Source organism: Bactrocera neohumeralis, chromosome 4 (genome assembly GCF_024586455.1).
Source record: "Bactrocera neohumeralis isolate Rockhampton chromosome 4, APGP_CSIRO_Bneo_wtdbg2-racon-allhic-juicebox.fasta_v2, whole genome shotgun sequence".
NCBI classification, from domain to species: domain Eukaryota; kingdom Metazoa; phylum Arthropoda; class Insecta; order Diptera; family Tephritidae; genus Bactrocera; species Bactrocera neohumeralis.
In genome coordinates, this window is record NC_065921.1 from 8,560,377 (window position 1) to 8,580,723 (window position 20,347).

General features: G+C 40.1%; 2 protein-coding genes across 2 annotated transcripts in view; both read right to left on the minus strand.

Annotated features, from left to right (window-relative positions):
* Positions 1–20,347, minus strand: part of LOC126756891 (augmin complex subunit dgt3) — a 276,422-nt gene that overhangs the window by 167,137 nt on the left and 88,938 nt on the right. The window lies entirely within an intron of this gene.
* Positions 13,310–20,282, minus strand: LOC126756874 (condensin complex subunit 3). The gene is made up of 14 exons (XM_050470357.1): positions 19,933–20,282; positions 19,685–19,861; positions 19,012–19,628; positions 18,708–18,908; positions 18,407–18,644; positions 18,057–18,350; positions 17,860–17,991; positions 17,600–17,796; positions 17,238–17,530; positions 16,796–17,175; positions 16,617–16,727; positions 15,563–16,543; positions 15,333–15,500; positions 13,310–14,737 (listed from the first exon to the last, which is right to left on the minus strand). Exons 1-14 carry the CDS (start codon positions 20,137–20,139, stop codon positions 13,409–13,411), a joined length of 5,325 nt encoding a protein of 1,774 aa, XP_050326314.1. The 5' UTR covers positions 20,140–20,282; the 3' UTR covers positions 13,310–13,408.

A 20,347-nucleotide genomic window follows, 5' to 3' on the forward strand; every position in this document is an offset into this window, starting at 1 on the left:
AAAAGTAGGAGTCGCTGTGGTCTATTGCAATAATACAAATTGATCGTGTGGGACGAATGCAGAATGTCGAACAAGCGAACGATTGAAGTAATGGATCGCAGCTTGCAAAGACATTCGAGGCAATCGAATCTTGAAGGGTGGAGTGACCGTTTTGCTGGCAAATGATTTCCGGCACGTTGCCAAGTGCCAAACCGTGTCACTTAACGAGGAACCTTTTAGCTCGGAAGATATCCTTACAGAGTTTGTTCAAGATAAACAACAAAAAATGATTGGTAGAAAAAAATCAAATTTTAATCTCAATAGACACGGGGATCATAAAAAAATTCTAAATAATCATTATAACCAGAACCCCTTAACTACCACAAACTGTTTAAATGCACACAATTTTTTCCCCTATTAGAATAAATGAAAGTCAAGGACAAGCTCTCAAAATAGACGCCATTCACCTGGGCGCCCCTTGCTTATTTCACCGACAACTGTTCGTGGGTTGCTCGCGTGTTGTTTGCCGAGATGTGCTGCAGTAAAATGATTTCTAGCTCTCTACAATCCGAGACAAAAACAATTACATAAGCAGAATGAAATCTCCCGTTATGTCAATCATCAAATTTTTGAAATTGATCTTTCCAATGCTCAAATTTTAATTATTTTGCTTCTACAAATATAAATAGTCATTATTATTACTGTTAACACACAATTTATTTCCCCTAAGATGTTTTTAATCTTAGTGTCCTGCAATCGTTTTTAAGTTGTTTTAACTTAGTGTAATCAGATTGGAGGCAATCGAAGAAGCATTTTCATTGAAAATCACTAGTGTGTATCATTAATACATTTTATAAACGCCTGAATGTAGACTAAGTTTTATTTTTATTTTATTTCCCACAACGCAACAAAGTCTAGTCCAAAGTGAACTTCAGCGAAAGTTACATAAAAATGTTTGACGAAAAACATGTAGCGCTGGTTTATCAGAGCGAACATACGTGCAACTGTAAATATGGCATTGCACATTAATTTAATGTAAGCGGTGGCGTATGAGTAACATGCTCAATTACTTCTGTATCGCATATGTAATTCTCATAAGTCTCTGGTGTAAAGGAGTCTCATTCATTAATTATATTTCAAACTTTTTAAAAAATATTTACACATTGCTGATAATTTCAGAAAGTAATAAATATAAACAGTTCGAACGTTGTTATAGTGAATTTAACATTTTATTATTCTAACTATATACAACATAGAAATGGAATTAGTTTCACAAAAATTATTTTATTCTTACATAAAAACGCGTTTATCTTACAATAGACTCTAGTATTAACACTTTAATTCATTATTAATCTCATTCCCGAACTCTTCTCTTTGCAATCTGCCGCAAGTACACGCCAGAACTTAATAAAGCTTACAAATGACTCAGATACAATAAATGCAGATTTTTTGGTGGGGTGAGAACGGTGTTAATAAATGATATTATTTAATTATAAAGTAAAATTTAGTTTTAGTCTACTTTAGAAAAATGTTTGGCGTTTTTAGAAAAAAAATTTTGGAAAATTTTATCGAAAATAAATATTTTAGAGGTTATTAACTTTCAGAAATAATGAAATTCATTTAAAAATATTTTAGTATTAATAAGAATATTTTGTTTTGGAGTGAAAAAAAAATTTTTCGAGTCTTTCCATATACCAGAAAAAGCTTTAACAACAAAAATCAAAACAAATTTAAACAATCCTAATGCATTCACACACATCTATATACGAGTATATATGTATACATGCAAGTGCATTAGCAACTCCCCCACAGATTTCATTTTCTCACGATGGGGAATTGCTAATGGATGCGACTTCACAGCCACTTTTGTTGTCCCACTTGCGTGCAAAAGCCAACTCCATCAGCGCTCTCTGCCATCTGCTTTGGTTTACAATAATAGCACGCAAACATACACACACTTGCCACGTATTCAATCAAACTTGAGAGCGAGGATGTGCTCTTGCTCTTATGAACCGTACATAAATCACTGTTCGACGAAGGGAGGCGAGTAAAGAACGATTGACAGCTTCTTAATTAATTTGCGGGATTCCACAAGTGGATGGTGTTGAAGGAGCTGTGAAGATAGGCAGACAACAAGTCGCCGTTATAGAATCTACAGAGAAATGTGCAGGAGTAGTTTGTGGTTCTTTTGATATTATGAACTATATAGATTCTAAATAGCTGAGATATGTAATAAAAAATTATTAGAAAATGGTTACGAAACCAAAGGTCCAAATGAAAAATTTCTGTTAGAAATATTTTCGAAAAGAGTTGCCCATTATTTGAAAATTTGAACTGAATAGATTTCTATATGCAAAAAGAAACTACAAAATGGATGTCAGACGAGGAACCACGTTTAAAAACTGGGTAGGGTTGCCATCTATTCAAAGATTTTAATTTAAAAGCAATTAATTCAGTAAAAATCATAAAGTAATTACATTTTCTAACTGAAGAGTTTTAAGCTGACTTAAAGTTGAAAATATTTGCGAGGAGAGTTGCCACCAGTTTTATATTTTAGTGCAATAAAACTGGTAAAATAAAAAAATATTTGATATAATATGGGTATCAAACTAAAGGGCCTAATGAAAAATTTATGCTGAAAATGTTTTCGTAAAGGGTTGCCAATTATTTGAAATTTCGAATTTAATCACATTAAAAATGTTAAGACAGCATACAAAGTGAATATCAGAGCAAAATATTTAAAAACCAGATTTCAAAAATTTGGAAAGCGTTGCCACCTGTTTAAAAAACTAGTTGAATAAACCTCATAAAAAAGTTAAACTATCAAATTAAAGAGATTCAGGCCAACTTACAGTTGAAAATATTTGTAAGGTTGCCACTAGTTTTATACTTTATTAGATTAAAAATAAAAATTATAGAATTAAAAATACAAAATAAAAAATATATATCAAATTAAAACAGTTTTGGAAATAGAACTCTTAGGTACATTTTTAGAAGGGTTGCCACCTGATTCAAAAAATAGTTTAATAAACCCTATAAAGCAGTTTGATGTTTAAAACTAAAGGTGTTCAAGCTAACTTACACTTGAAAATATTTGTGAGTAGGGTTGCCACCATTTTTATATTTTAATGCTATAAAAATTATAAAATACAAAATACAAAAAAACACAAAACAGGGATTAAACTAAACAAATTTTGGAAATACAACATATTTTTTAAAAGGATTGCCACCTCTTTGATATATACATACATACATATGTATGTACAAAGTGATATTAATATTAAAACTGTAACAGTGAGCCGTGTTTGTTGTTCATAGATATATTTCTATTGCGATCGGCAGTTTATGTAACCCATTACAGTTATTACAAATCCATTATTAGCACTTTTCACAATCAGCGGAAAGACATTATGGCAAACCAGTTGCGAAAAGAAAATTTTACAATTCACTCAGGACCATCGTTTGTAAGAATTTCATACTCGCATACACTCACAGTCAGAAGAGACTTTTCCAAAAACCCACCAAAACTTTACCACCAACACTTACACCCAACATTTGGGTATTTGCTAACTAATGAAACTGTCGCTTGGCATCAGCACATATAAATATTGGCCAATATGGACACTGCCAGCCAACAGGCGAACTTTTCCAATTATCAGCACTTTGCCAGTTCAACGCCGTGGATAATTGCAAAGAAATTTTTGGAGATTTTCAATTGTCAATTTCATTGCAATTTTCCGGTGTGCCTAATTGTCAGCTAACGAGTATCGCTCGCCATCTCTCAGCAGCGCAATAATTTATATACACAGTTGAGTGCCAAGTAAATATTACTTATAGATACCTGTATATGCAGGTGAGCACTTTAGTTTGGTTGCCAACCTCGCTCAGCACAATGCGCAGTGGTGCAGTGGGGGCCGGCGAGCTGAAACTGTGGTCACCACTGCGCCAAGAGGCAGCATTGCAGCGCGTCATTATGAGAACTTAAGTTGTTAAATAATTTCACTAACTAGTTTAGAACATTTTCAAGTCATTTTCGCAGTGGATCCAATTAGTGGACAACAATGGCGTGTTGCGTGCACCGCGTACCCACCTGCTGGCTCACAGTGGTGGCTGTGTCATCAATAAAGTGAGCTATTGTCAGTGGGTGCGTGAGGTCAACTGTGTTGGTGGCGTTAAGTTATAATGACAATGAAGTTGCTTCATTGTGATAGTTTTCCAGTTGTGGCTCCTTTCGTGGTTCATAACTATGACTATGACTATGGTGTTTCCGTTGCCGCTGTCCGCGTCACTTCCGCTAACAAAGTGTTGAGCAAAGTTAGCAGAAGCGTGCTAATTTGATTGTTTGAAACTTGTGTCGTTAAATTTTATAATTTAAAAATATTCATTGAAATCTAAATGAATATATCTTCTTCTTCTGACGTAGACACCGCTTACGCGGTTATAGCGGCGTTTACAACAGCGCATCAGTCGTTCTTCCTTTTCGCTCTTTGGCGCCAATTGGAGATACCAAGTGTAGCCAGGTCCTTCTCCACCTGGTCTTTCCAACGGAGTAGATGTCTTCCTCTTCCTCTGCTTCCCCTGGTGGGTACTGCGTCGAATACTCTCAGAGCTGTAATGTTTTTGTCCATACGGGCGACATGACCCTGCCAATTTAGCTGCTGTCTTTTGATTCGCTAACTGTCGTCGTATCGTTCCATCGACTGCGGTATTCGCCGTTGCCAAAGCACAAAGGACCATAAATCTTCCGCAGAATCTTTCTCTCGAAAACTCGTAACGTCGACTCATCAGATGTTGTCATCGTCCATGCCTCTGCACCATATAGCAGGACGGAAATAATGAGTGACTTATAGAGTTTGGTTTTTGTTTATTGAGAGATAACTTTACTTTTCAATTGGCTGTTCAGTCCAAAGTAGCAAATATTGGCAAGAGTTATCCTGCGTTGGATTTTGAGGCTGACATTGTTGTTCCAAGATAAACGAAATTATCGACGACTTCGGAGATATGACTGTCAACAGTGACGTGGGAGCCAAGTTGAGAATGTCACGACTGTTTGTTTGATGTCAGGCGATATTTCGTCCTGCCGACTTCGCTTCTTTGTTCAACCTAGAGAAAGCAGAACTAACAACGCGATTGTTGAGGCCAAAGATATCGATGTCATCGGCAATTTTACACTCTGTAGAAGATTGTAGCTTCTCTATCCAGATCTCCAGCTCGAATTATTTTCTCAAGAAGTAAATTAAAGAAATCGCACGAAAGGGAGTCGCCTTGTTTGAAAACTGATTTGATATCGAGCGGCTCGGAGGCGTCGGTCCCGATCGTGATGGAGCTTTCGGTATTGCTTAACGTCAGTTTACACAGCCTTATTAATTTTCCGTGGATACCAAATTCAGACATGACTGCATAAAGGCAGCTGCATTAGTGCTGTCAAAAGCAGCTTTGAAATCGACGAAGAGGTGGTGTGTGTCGATACTCTTTTCACGAGAATTGGCGAATGGTGAAGATCTAGTCTGTTGTTGATTCTCCAAGTCTAAAGCCTCAGTTTGTTGACGGTGGACTTTAATCTTTCACCAATACGCTTCTTTGCCGCCGTGTTTGAATAACTCGGCCGGCAATCCATCGGCCCCCGTGATGCCGTTCCCAGTTCCCTTATACCGAGTTGCTGATGAGTGCTCTCAGAGAGCAGGAGCGCAAGTCGAGTAGAAAATCGTTTGGCTGTCCGTTGTCATGTCGAACCTTCCTTGTGTTTGTTGACATACGTTTTTTGCTGCAGAGGGAACGGGTGCGTATCTTTGCTGCAACAAGTTAGTTGTTCAAGTCAATGTTAGGACATCGGAGCGTACGCACGTCTAAACCACTGAAGGCGTGTCTTCCGTTTATCACAACATGATCGATCTGGTTGGTGGCTTTTCGATTCAGAGACAGCCAGGTAGCTTAGTGAATTTTCCTATGCTGGAGAACTAGTATACTAAATTATATTATAACGATTTTGATACTGTAAAAATATGTATATTCATATGTTTATCCCAAAAAAAATCGTCTAGGTAAGATATTTTGGAAACCAAAATTGTACTTCAATTGGAAAAGGCGATTGAGAGCTTTAACTTGAGTTTGCTTCACGTCAAAAATTGTTGCTTTTACTTGTAGTAACATTGCTCGTTTGAATGCAACTATTGCTACACTTGCATGCACAACTCCTCATTCGGGGATATATGCAATGTTCTCGGACACTAATGCTTACATACATATGTACCTACATATGTATGTTCGTATATATGGACCGGCAACAAAAGTTCTCCAAAAAGTTACGTATACGCACTGGGTGTTGTAATGGGGTGGCATGCGTCATACGCCTTGCAGGCACATTTACGCACACATAACTACATACACACTTGTATGTATACAAAGGCGTTCGAAGCAGACAACGAAAACAAAGTGGAAGTTGAAGAGGACTTGCAGTTGCTTTGAGGCAATAAAAGTTGCCGAATTGCATGGCAGACAATGGCGAACTGCAGAAGTGAGTAAATGAATATTTCTTTGAGAATACAAGCTTTTCGATAAAGTATTTACGCTCATATGCATACCTTGAATAATTGGCGAAAAGACACACATATTTTATCCAATTCAATACAATTGACAATTTTAAATTTTTTTATAGAAATAGAAAAAATTTCAAAAATTTGAGGCACCATGCAGTAATTTTATTGAAATCCCTCTAAGCTGTTCCAGCGATAAATTCTTGCTATTTTTAGAATAAGTATAACCACTGAACCGTTATCATAAACTAATAATTGTTGCCGCCCTCACTAGGTGCTTCCTTGCTTATTTTACTTTGAATGTATTCGACTGCACTTCTCAGTAAATTTAATTACTTTGCAGCAACACGTTTGCTCGGTTGCGTTGGTTTACGGTCCATTTAAGTAATTTAATATACTCAATTTTCGAAATATAATCACAGCCTCCGCGTTACAGACACACTTTCATATGTGTGTGTGGCTATGTATTGCATTGTTCTGCGAATTATTATAAGGAACCGAACTATTGTTTGCTGTTGTGCCAGTTTGTATTTGCCTAATTCGGCTTTATTCGTGTCTACTAATTAATTTCTAATTAAGCGAACCAACAAATAGCTTGTAAATGGCAAACTGATTATGTCTGCTAGTGAATGTTCTATTCAATAACATAGTCAGCGTGTGTGTGTGGGCTTGAGGAGTTTACACCTGCAAAGAATTAGTTCATTTAAGATGCAAATTAAATGAGCTTTAAATATTTACTTGTTTACTCATTTTCACTATTGTCCCTAACCATTAAGATGAAATACATACTTGTATATCAGGAGCGAAGAACAGTTTCGAGAACTGTAATAGTAATCCGATCCAAATAGTTTCTTCAGAGATCGCAAAGTTGACTTGGACAATAATATATACCGAATTTCATGAAGATATCTTGTCAAATAAAAAAGATTTTCATACAAGGACTTGATTCCACCGACCAGTTAGCTTCGCAGATATATGCAATAGTGGTTCGATATTGATGGTTATAAAAGATGGGCATTTTCTTGGTGAGAAAAATAGATGTTCAGAATTTCAATTCTGTTTAAGGTATAAAAATCTTCCTCAAGCATATCCAAATATTGATATATCTTCTTCTTTATTGGCTTAGAATATTGATATATAGACTTATATATTTACAACTAGACCGAATACTCTTCTTCTTCTTCCAAGCTGGAGTGTTCTCTTCCATCCGGACAATATCCCGTACAGCTCATCGTTCCATTGACTGCGGTAATCGCTTTTGCCAATGCGCAAAAAACCATAAATCTTCCGCAAAATTTTTATCTCCGACACTCCTAAAGCCAACTCAACAGATGATGTCATTGTCCATGCCTCCGCACCCTATAGAAAGACGGAAATGATTAGGGAATTGTAGTTCATCGGGAGAGAACGGAGATTGTTGTTAGTGTTAATACTGGTTCCAAGACGAAATTATCTACGACTTCGAAGTTATGACTTTCATCGGCGTCAGTGGACTTCAGTCTTTCATACACTATGTTCAATAATATCATATATGCAATACATACTACAGGATCCGGCACTCGAAGTGTGCCAATTAAAAAGCCATAACTTCGGTTTGGAAATTCAGGACCAATTTACAACTGCTTCGCTCTCTCAAGTCTTACTTGTTACTGCTTCGGTGTGAGATCATGGGCCTTTTGGAACTTGTAAGGCTTGACCTTGAGCTCATTTTTCAATATGCGTCGGATGCTGCGGTCGGATATTTTCAGTTCTTAAGCCATTTGATTGGCACTTCGTCGTGGATTTCGCTCAAGTCGCTTCTTCACTTTCCGAACCATCTCACGTGACGTTGCAGTCTTTTGATGACCACCTCCATGGCGTTTTGCGATGCTACCAGTACCATTGTAACGAGTGATGGTGCGATAAACAAAAAATTTATTCACATTAAGGTGTTTGAGCTCACGAACAATTGCTGGCTGTGATTTTCCAGCTAAATATAAAGCAATCACACTCTTACGTATGAATTCCATCGCTGATCACTTTTTTTTGCGTTCACTTTTGGCAAAACGCTTTTGTACACTTGTGAACAATACTCCGAACTGTCATTCAGCAAATTTATAAACAGCTTATTCCAGTGCGACAGCTGCGCGAACGGTCTGAAGTTGGTGCCGGACCCTCTAAGGAGACTTCTAGGATCCTACGGGCGGAGCACACTTAGGTACCAATCGTCGGGCATGCTTTCGTCCGACCATATTCTACAAAGAAGCTAATGCTCCTTATCTATTCTTCGTCGCCTTTTTTAAATAGCTCCACCGGTAATTCATCGGCACTTTCACTACTTTGCAAATGCAACTCGCTTCTCTCTTCAACTCTCGGTATCCATCCATCTCATCCGTGTTGTGGTCGATTGTAACGTTGCATGGTAGACAGTCTGTTTTCTCTCCTCTGCGAAACAACACTCCACATCCTATACAGAGATAGTGGTCCGACTCGATGTTAAGTTCTCGGAACGCACGCACTTCAAGGACACTGGAGACGTGTCGTCCATCTATCACAACATGATCGATATGGTTACGAACTTTTCGATCCGGAGACAGCTAAGCCGAATGCTCTACTGTTTCTTTAAAATAGATTTTCTTCTTTCAGTTCTCATCTTTGTTTGTTCCGTTGTCTCCGGAAAAGTTAGATAAATGCATTGTCCATCGTCATAACTCATGGATCAATGTAAATATACAGATTTGTTCTTAGAACAGAAAATTCTCGCTGTTTCCAAAGTGATCTCAATTCTTCCAAACAGAAACCTTATGCGACTTGTTTAACAATTGAAGTCTTCTCTTAACATAAGTTCAACACGATTTATAACAGAAGTATACAGATTTTCTGTCATGCCCGTTTTCTTCCACCTTAAAAATTATCCGAAAATGCTCACTTTAGCACACTGTACATATGAGGAATACTATTAAACGTAGACTATGGCTAAAAGTTGATAAATAAAAGACGATGGTAGCTTTTGTTATCGAACTCAGTAGATAATATTTATTCCTATAGCTATGGTACATGCTTTTACAAGTCAGTTTTAATATTTCTGCTTACCACGTGTATCTTATCTGCTTCAATTTGTGTCTACAGTATTGTCAGCAGCTTCCGCAGTACGAAGTTTAATTAATTCCCACGAGTTCATATGAACTCATCAGATTTCTTAATCTCTCATAAAACATTTGAGCAAAACGGTCGAAATAATCATTTGTTTTTGTTTTTTTTTTTAACTTGAAGTTGACATTGAAGAATGTTGTTTACAACCGCCAAGGTTGAAGGCACACCTTCAAGAGGTCTGCGAATATTGGTGATTGTAAGTGAAGGACTGGTGTATGAAGAAGTAGATTTATACTGACATTGAAGCCCTTATCAAATTTCTTTCATTTATTTTACAACTTACAAAATATATATGAAAACCCAATTTTTTGTTCAGTGGTCTCTCGTTAAAATCTCTACTTCTATTTATAAAGCAGAGGTCATTCAAAAACGATTGAAAAGGAAAATAGTACTCGTAGAACTTTTAGCTACCAGAGCAAAAGAAGATATTTAAAAGTCCTGATAAGCTTCTAAAAATACCCATAAGACCAATGAAGAATCTCCTATTGACTAATTTTATTCCTATATTACATTGAAGAAGGCAAAAAAGTTGTGATGATTGGTTGAATTAACATTAAACGATCTACTGAGCACGAAACATACCAACATATATCGATCAAAAGAACTGTAGCTGTTGAATGATGTCAATGATAGTCCTGATTTGTGCAATAGGTAAAAGCAGCAATCCTTGTGTATTATGATGTCGAGGGCTAGGACCAATCGTCCTAATTCAAGAACTCAGTAGAGAAACGACCAAAATTAATAACGGCAAGCGTTCTGAGGATCAAAAGCCGAATTGGCAAAAGAAGGAAGATTGTTTTGAAGGAGACAACAAAAACTTCAAAGAAAAACTCGCTAATAATAGTCGGAAATTGGGATCGCACGCAAGATTGGCTTTGAGTTGCAGCGAAGCGCCTTCCTGAAATGTGTAAAGTAACCTGAAGATCCTTAGATAAATTAGATGGAGTCTTGTGTAGAGGTTCACTCAAGTGAGGAAAGTTCTCTGATCGCCATTCACTTGGGAGTGGCCAGAAACGATGGAGTCTTGTGTAGAGGTTCACTCAAGTGAGGAAAGTTCTCTGATCGCCATTCACTTGGGAGTGGCCAGAAACGGTTCTTTTACACATGGCTCAAGCAGCTCACTACTTTCGGTCTTTGACCAAGTATCCTCTGGGTAGCCTAAGGACATCCGTTCGAAGGCGAGCTAAAGTGAGAAGGCGAAACATCCCCTACATAGGGTTGTGCGCTGGATTTGGGACCCGCCACGTAGAAAATCAGTACCAATGAAAAGGACATACATATTAGATTTATAAATTAGTCTGCAGACCATGCAATATTTCTTTAGCTTTCATTGAAAAAAAAAACAGATTTAATTACAAGTTTTTATTTGATAATTTTTCACATTCTTCACTGCTTCACATTTGTTAATTTAATCAAATAATAACCATATTAAACTCTTCTGACTGGCTGTTTTGGTTTCGGAATGTAACCCGGTATATATTCGGGCTTATTGTATTCAATGTGACCCAATGGCGCGTCAAAATTCAATTGATCTGCTTCTTCGTCCTCAAATGGGGGATGCAAAGCCGGCTCTTTTGCAATCTTTAAACCCACAGGTGGTCCAGGTGGCCCCAGTGGTTCCAGTGGCCTCTGTGGTTCAAGTGGCCCTAGTGGTTCCTGTGGCCGCATTGGTTCCTGTGACTCACTATTATCGTATTCGCTGAGGTCGATCGTTACTGCATCGGCGACAAAGGCCAAAACAAGAAAGTAAAAGAAAGTTGCGAACTTCATGTTTGCACCGTATAACAAGCTCACTCACAAACTATACAACGCAACGGATATGTGTAGGCTTTTTATAGTGGCAAACATACCTACTAAACGAGTATATGCGTGTTTGGTATAGTCTCTATCGAAAATTTCGTCAGCATCTACAACGATTCGACAATTAATCAGCGGAGTTGAATGTTCTTGGCGAATTATCAGTTGCTTGCGAGCAAGTTGACAAGACTGAGTCATCGGAAACTTATATGGTGGCATTCATACATTTGTTTTCGGTTGAAAGACGATTAGATAAGTGGAACGTAAACTCTGCAAAGATTTTTCCAGATTTCCGTTTTAGCAACCTTGTAGAAATTCGTGATTTTTATTTACTATTTCTAGAACACTGCGACAGTGTATGATCAGTACATAAATCATTCTTGAAATAGAGATATGTAACTGCGGTAAAACTTGAAAAACCTGAATCCGCATAACTACCGGATGTCGGTAGTTAAAAAAATTAGTTCCGTTTACCCTGTTCTCTAGCAGTAAAACTGATCACCAGCTCAAAGCTCCCGTCAAAATATATTTACTGACGCTTACACCATTCTTAGGTGCTTGACTGTCAAGACAAAAGTCCGCAGCCGCTGTTTCACAAATAGTTTCCAACCGGTCCAACGTGAGGCCGCGTGTTGTCATGATGGAAAATTATTGACGCTAGTCTAGTCGTGAATCTTGCACGTTTTCGGCTATCGCTCGCTTTAGTTTGGTGAGTTGGTGTCGGTAGCGTTCCCGATTAATTGTTTGACCCAGTCTTAAAAGCTCATAATACAGCACGTCATGGATATTCGACTTTGCCGTCATTGGGCTGGTTGGCCAGGTTTCAAATTTGACCTTTTGCATTTAGGGTTGTCGTAATGGATCCTTTTCCATCGCCAGTCACAATCCGATGCAAAAAAGACTTCTTTAGTTTAGTGTTCAAGCAGCATTTCTGTCATGCTTATGCTGCACATATTGCCCGTGGACATCGCCAAATGGTGTATGGCTGCGAAAGTTGCCATCAGACCCAGATAGTCTGGGTTCCTAAAAAAGCACGAGTCTGAACACTCGGAAAACTTCTCACTTTGACTTCATACCATATCACTTGAATCATGGAGTCGCTAAACCAAACCCTGACACTCTATCAACTCCAGACTTCCTGACTATGCAGTCTGCCAGGCCGGTAGCGGTAGATTTACTGCTCCGGAGTGCCTAACCTTGCTGATAAGGCTGGTATGGGTGCCAGGCCACAGAATAGCAGGAAACTGTAAAGCTGATGAGCTAGCAAGAATGGGCACCCTAGCGAATGCTTGATCAGCGCTGGGCCGCCATTGGTACATGCGGTGTCGCAAAGCCTCTTGGCCCAAGATCGATCACAAGAGATTTAGTGATCTCTTTGCCCTCAGTAAGGCTAGCCTCTTCCAAGCTTTTGGGCTTTCATCAGCTATTGCCCTATTGGCGTCTTAGGGTTAAGCTGGGAATCCTACCAGACGTCATCTGCAGAAGCTATATGGAAGAAGATGAAGTGGAAACAACTCAACACTTCCTTCGTTTGGGAGGTCAAAACTTAAACATTTAGGAGTCCATACATTTAGACATCCCACCGAGCTTGCGGCGATGAAAATTAAACGCCTGTGCAAATTTGTATTGGCTACTGAGATGAGATGACTCTCTGCTGCGATTGTCTTCATAATAAGGTAATCAAAAATAGCTCAGAAACTGTTTTTTTAATATTTTCAAAATGCATTTACTTAATAATTATTAAAATTTTATTGGCTAAAGCGTTATATTACATAATAAACGATAATGTCGGTTAAATGTAGAATTTAAATATTACTCAAGCGCATGCTTTTATAATTTTATAAAAATAAATCAAGACTAAATATATGTATGTATGTATGTATAAGGAAAGTGTAAAAAATTTAAAAATTATGCTAGCTAGCCAATGAGTGTGTATGTGTAAGTGGCTGTGTGTAATTTAATAACGCTTAACGCTTCTTCGACCTCAAATTCGGCGCCGGCAAACTGCTGGTGGGCGCGCGTAAACGCGTCGGACGCGCCAACTCCATCGGCACTGGATTGCCCTTGGTGCGCTGCGCCAGGTTGATGCGTGTCGCTTTGGTGGTGAGCGCACGCTTGCGCAACAGAACGGCGCCCAAAGTTTTCATAGCTTCCTCTGTGCTGGAACTGCCACTACCGCTGCTCGAGTTGGACTCGACCGCTTTCGGCGCCAGTACCAGTGACGAGGCGACTTGCTGAGCGGCGTGACGCGTCTTCATAACGTTGCTTCTTGAAGCGCGTACTGGTATTTTACTGCGTTGTAGCTGTGCTTTGCTTGCAGCCGTTGTTGGCGCATCCTTACCTGCATCAGCGCCGCTTTTGTCGCGCAATGAACGCCTGCGTTGCGTAACTTCACTAGCGGCTTCATTCTCACTAGTGTCGCCGGCATCACCCAATTGACCGGCACTCATCGATAAGCTACGAAGCATCAACATACCGCTGCTGCCACTTTTGTTATTGTCGCTTTTGCGCCGTTTTTCCTTTGGCGCGCTGTCGCTTTCATCGTCGGCACTTGAGGAATCGCCGTGTTTTTTTGAAACATCCGCCGCGTCTGTTTCGGCGCGCGTCACGCCAGCAACATCGGTAACCGCTTCAGCGCGCGGCGCACTTTCGTCGGAATTATCCTCAGCAACAGCTTCCGCGCGCGTTGCGGATGACGTACGCATTATAGACTTACCACTTGCGTCTGCGGCAGTATTAAGACTGGAGCGTGTGGCCGTTCGCGTACGCAGCGCGGCGGTATCAGCGCGTGTTAACGAAGCGGCACGTGTAGCGGATCGGGTGCGCGTAGCGGAGTCGATGTTTCTAGGCAAAGTCATCAATTCACTTGAATCGCTCGGTTTCGCGCCAGCGGACCGCCTCGTCGCTTTAGCCATTTTCTCCGTCTCGGCTAAAGTAAGCGAAATCGAACGCTGTCGCCCTTTTCTGCGTGTTTGTCGGATCACTTCGGTGCTGCTTTCTCTGGCCGCAGTTTCTTTGATAGGCTCGCTCGGCGGCAGCGAAGCATTGCCTTTGCGCATCCGTAGCTGTGCCTTAGCTGGCGTTCCAGCACGAAGACGCTTTAAAAGCGGCGGTTCGGAACGCGGTGTAGACACATCTTCGGCAGAAGTGGCGCCAGCGAGCTTCGGTGTGGAGCAGAACGTTCGCTTTAAACTGGCGCGAGCTGGCGTAGCGGCTTTGGTGGAGTTCATGACAGTGGTGCTGGTGCTTGCAATATCAGCTCGGTCTCCAGCCTCATCTTCAGTAGTTTCGGAGTCCTACAATTTTTTATGGCTTTATTAACAATTTTAGTTGCTCTTTTTCTTATTAAAAAAATATTTTTTTTTGTATTTCAACACATGCGTGGGGATTATGGGATTGAAAAATCAGGTTCAAGGTGAAAATTCGAAAAAATGTTTTAGCTGGGATTATTCCATTAATTTATTTTTAATAATTATTGGATAATGAGGAATGTCTAAGCTTCTAAGAAAATGCGAAGCAAAACAGTTATATTTCGAGAAACACACCACACTACGCCAACACGCTCCAATGCAACCGGGGCATGCGTCCCACTCACACCGCCACGCCACGCCACACGCACACCTATTTCCGCATACAAATCATTTCAGTTGGTGAATTTGGTGAATTCAACATACGTAAATATATATTTTTATATTAGACAATGTTTGTACAGTTATGTAATGGGGAAAAAGTAAATAAAACTACATGCTAAGTGCCTAGATAGACGTGCATTAAATGTGCGGTGGCGTTGGTTGACACTGGTGGAAGCGGTTTGTAGTTGTTTGGTGTGGCATTTGGTTAGTAACTGTGCTGAGCTAACTACAGTTGTAATCCTCGTCGTCTGGTACTCACTTGATTCGGCGCCGATTGCGCCGATTGGCTTCGTGTTGCGCGACGTTGTGTGTCCGTTAGGTTTGTCACGGATATGTCGCCACCACCGGCGCGTCGTTGACGACGTACGATCGTGCGCGGTGACAGCGCTGTCGGCGGTGAAGGTGGTACTATATCGGATGTATTGAGCTACGTTGGCGAAAAAACAAAAATGAAAATTTATAAATACCGTTATAAGTGTGATTTGTTACCTCTTCAACGTCGTTGCTTTTGGCGGCGCTTCTCGTCGCGGCACGCGACAGCAGCCTTGTTGGCAGTGCCGACGGCGTTCGCTCCTTTTCCTGCTCTCTTCCGCGCGTACGCACTTGCTCCTTTGGCTGCGCCTTAGATTGCTCTGGGTTCGCATCTTTTGCTTTCTCTGCTTTATCCGCTTTCGTCGCGGACTGTTCCACGGCTTGCTGTTTACTGCTCTCCTTTGTCTGCCGCTTAGCTGGGCTTGAGGCGTTGCGCGTCGTGGTGGCCTGGCTCTGAACGCCCGCATTGCTGCTGGTTTTTGAATTTGAATCGGTGTCGTCGTCCACAACAAGTGTTGGCAAGTTTGCACGTCGTTTATTACGCCCTTTTGTCGCATCCTTGGCGGTTTCAACGACTTCCTCCACCTGTGCCTCGGTATTCTTCTCGGCATAACGTAGGTTTCGTCTAACCCGCGTATTGCGCACCTGGTGCTCTTCACGTGCTGGTTGTTGCTCCGATTTCTTATCGGAATCTATGCGCGCCTCAATGCGTATCTTCGGTGAGCGTGGCGGTCCATCGCCCGCTTCGCTGTCCGATTGCCCACGTGTTGAGTTCAGCGATTTGCGCAGATAACGATGGCCCACGCGATTCTCGCGTCCATATGTTGTCGGTACACGCGCCGAAGGAGAGATATCTTTCGTTATTATGCTGCCATCGGTGGTTGCTTGCTGTGCGTCTTTGGGCGCTTCCGACGCAGTAGTCGGCATTTCTTCGCTAGAAGTAACGGCTTCTGGCACAATCTCGGGAGCCGCAGCAACAGCATTAGCGTCCGCCGTTAAGTTGGCGACACTTTCCGTGCCGTCAGGTGGCGGCTGTGGCGGCGGTTGTCGCGTTGGCTCATCCACCTTTTCACTCACCAACGTTTTGTCGCGTGCAGTATTCGGGCCTGCTGTGTCGTTGTCATTAATCGCGTCATTCTCCGTTTCATCGTTGCTGTCCTAGTTGAGGGAAGAGCATTAGTTTTACTGTAAATAACCAGATTTGAAAAAGAAAAAAATAGTTTTTGTTTACCTCTTCGCCCTCGGAGTCAATTGCGGCAGACTTGCGTGTTGGATTATAAGTGCCATCAACCAGATCTTTGAAATCTATGATAAGCTTGACAGTTCGCGGATCAAGATCAGCCTAAAAGAGATATTTTTTTTTTGTATTAAAGATATTTTCGCGTTTTTTTTTTCATTTTCACTCATTACCTTTATCAATTTATCGGCAGTCTCTTTCAATTCGCGCTTGAGCTGCTCATTCTGCGTGACACTCAACTCGAGTGTGATCAGTTCTTTGGCCAAGAGTTTGCACAAATCTTTGTTGGTCAAATTATTTAGCATCTCCTGTAGGATAGTCTGTGCGATTTTATTGTGTATCCAGCCGTCGGTTATAGGCGAACTCTCCTGTCGTGTGGAATCGATGATGAAGCGCGTTATGGTTTCGGGGCGTATTTCGTGCAGCGGATTCTCATAGGGCGCACTCAGCACGGTAGTCAACATGGGCAGCAGACAAGGTTGTAGCAGACCGTGCCGTTTGCACTGTATAAGATTTTCCAGAAAAACACCCAAAATTTGGTTAATATTTGCATCTGCGGAGTTAGGGAAAACGTTAAAAATTATGTTAATAATATAAGTATATATCATAGTGTACCTGTGCTGGGATTAAAATAGCGCAGCAGCAATTTCTCAATGATATCGCTGGACTTGATGTAGCCGCGCAATATGAGGCGGCAGAAGCCAACAATGATGGCGCTAACGATGCAAGTGTCATCGCAAGTGTCGAGGAAATGCGACATCATGTAGATGACGTCCACACCCTGACCGGCGTTTAGCACATTGGAATCATCTTCGCTATCCAAAAATTCCAAGGTGTTGTAAAGCTGGCGGCCGCTTTTCTTCGTTTTGTTTTGCGACTCTTGTTTAGCAAAATTATCCAAACCGTATCTGCGTTCGCAATAAATAATGAATTTAATATAGTTGAGAGAATTATAATGCTACAAGCGACAAAACTACCTGTCCAGCAGCTCGAAAATGCACGTTATCGAGGTCTCCCATATACGAATATTGTGATTTTTGAAAAATTGTGAATACAACTCTTCGAATACATCCTTAGCCAACACCTCGTACAGCATACTGCAGGCAGTACCGCATTTCAGCGCCCAATCGCGTATGGCTATTTGATTCGAAGCAAGATGGCGACATATAAAATCCTGTCAATGTGAAATTATTTTAAAATTTAGCTGCCACAACAATAAAAACTTTCAAGCACTCACATTATATAGTTTCAAAATGCTCGGATTAAGCGAACGCACTTTGGGCGAAACGACCATGTGGAAGGCGATTTGCAAGCTTTTTAATATGCACTCGGGTTTCAATGTTTTACGCAACTGTAACGGGCGCTTTAACTGTAAATAATACGTAAGAGTAATTTATTAATTCGCACAGGCATTAAAACATGGTGGGGACCTACCGCATCAGCATTGGGATGATTCTCGAGGAGTGGTTGCAATAAATTTGTATACTCTTCGGTAGCAGCGAGCTTCTCTTCAGTTGTTTGTTGCGCACGCATATAATCTTTTTGCTTTACAAAATCCATTTCTTGTTCTTCCAAATCCAGAATTTTCACTTTCAATGACGATAATTTCAAATTTAGATCGGCGTTCGAAGAGGTCGCTAATAATTCGGTAATTAACGTGCGATCATGCAATAGATCATTTTGCCTATTATTCAAACCGCATATATCTTGTACGATTTCCACAATAAACTATAAAGAATGAATTTTAATTTTTTTAATGGACAAAAATTTAAAGTGTTGCTCACCTGTATACGCGCATTTTGATCCGTTATTAGATTTTCCGTGCAGCGCACAATCATCTCTATCACTTTCTCATCCAGACGGAATGTTTTCAACAGATATGCCAGTAGTTTTTGCAGATTGCCACGACCGATCTCGTCACCCAAATCGAATGTGTACAGCATTTCAGTCAGTGAAAGTAGCTTGTATTGAAATTCCATGAGTTCAAATTTGTCCATGTCCGGTTTCTGCTGGTGGCAGAATCTGGGAGGATGAAAAAATAATATAAATCTATAATTTAATACACTAACTCAAATTTCGACGTACTTCTCCACATATGTACAGAATGTGCTCAATTCGGGCACTATCAAATCGTGCTCCTCGGCCAATTCCGCTTGCAAAAACTCGGTCAAGCATTGCCAGTACAATGCAATTTCCATTGACAGCTTTTCGTATGGCACCAAACGATGCATTTCGCCATCTTCATCTAATGGCACACAAGCAATCAAGTCGTCCTTTTTCTGACGTCTTTAAAGTATATGATGGAAAATATATTTTTTAATTAAACAATAATATTAATAATAATAATAATAATAATAATAATAATAATAATAATCATAGAAATACTCACTTGAATATCTCTTTAAGCGTTTGCTTCGTCACTTTACGAAATCGATCGATTTCGCTTTCACTCGAATCTAACTTTAGCGCCGATATGAATGCAATAAGATCTTTTTGATAAGATTCTATCCATTGCTGTAACATAATTGTGACGACTACTTTGCGTACGGCATCCGAGCGATCATTGAGACCCTGCTGCAGAAAGGTCAAACGCTGTGACACCTTATATGAACGCACTGGGTAACTACTCATATGTAAATATGTATGGCGACGAACTTTTTCGTCAATATCCCACAAACGATCCAATATATAAGGAATAGTATGGTAATTGCGTCCCATACAAGTTATTACAGCTTGTCGCACACGTGACGACGGATCGGAACAAAGGTGAAACTGATAAGCACGCAGCACGGGATCGTCTGGATTGTCTGGTACTTGCAAACGTTGCATTGCTAATATTGCTTGCACACGCACATTCGGCGAAGTATCGTGCAAACGATGCAACATATATTCCAATATGCGATCGCATATGGCATCATCTAGAGCTGCTTCTTGTCCCAGCGCCTTGAGTATCATATTAACAAATTGACAAATACGAAAACGTATGTGTGGATTACGCGAAATCGTCTACAAAAACATAAATTCCGTATATTTAATTCAATAGTTATATAGTTAGTACTTACCGTAAGTAGCCACTTGCACATATCAATTAACACGGGATGTGTGTCCTCGCCGTCATATGAACTTACAAATTTAGAACAAAATAGTAACGTCGTATCTGCGTACTCATTACCCTCATCGGCGACCATTGCAGTTTTTATCATTTTGATGAATGTAAACATGAATGCATCATGATCCATCTGCCAAAAAAAAGCAACAGTACAGACATAAACATAGATAAAATAAAGACTCGATTTGGTTATTTACACACCTTGGCGTACAGTTGTTTCAATTCTTTAACATATTTTTTGTGGCTAGTTTCATTTAATTGCACATTGGACATTATTGTATACATGGGGCCGTGCAACATCATTGAATTGTTGGCTGTAGCGCTAACACCACCACCCCGCTGACGGCTTGCGGCAACTGTATTTTCTTTTTCTTCATCTGCAATGGGTATTTTTCTTTTCCGACCCATTTTTAAAGAGATCTTTTTGTTAAATGTTAGCGTTCACAATTATTTATTTTATTATTATTTGACACAAAACTAAACAAATAAGAAAAAATGCCAGCGCTTACTACTCGATTTGTATAACTTGACTTGTCAAACGTTCCGTTAAAATTTTTCTAAGCAGCGTCCCTTTTACCAATATGGCCATATTTTCAGTAACAAATATTAATCCTGA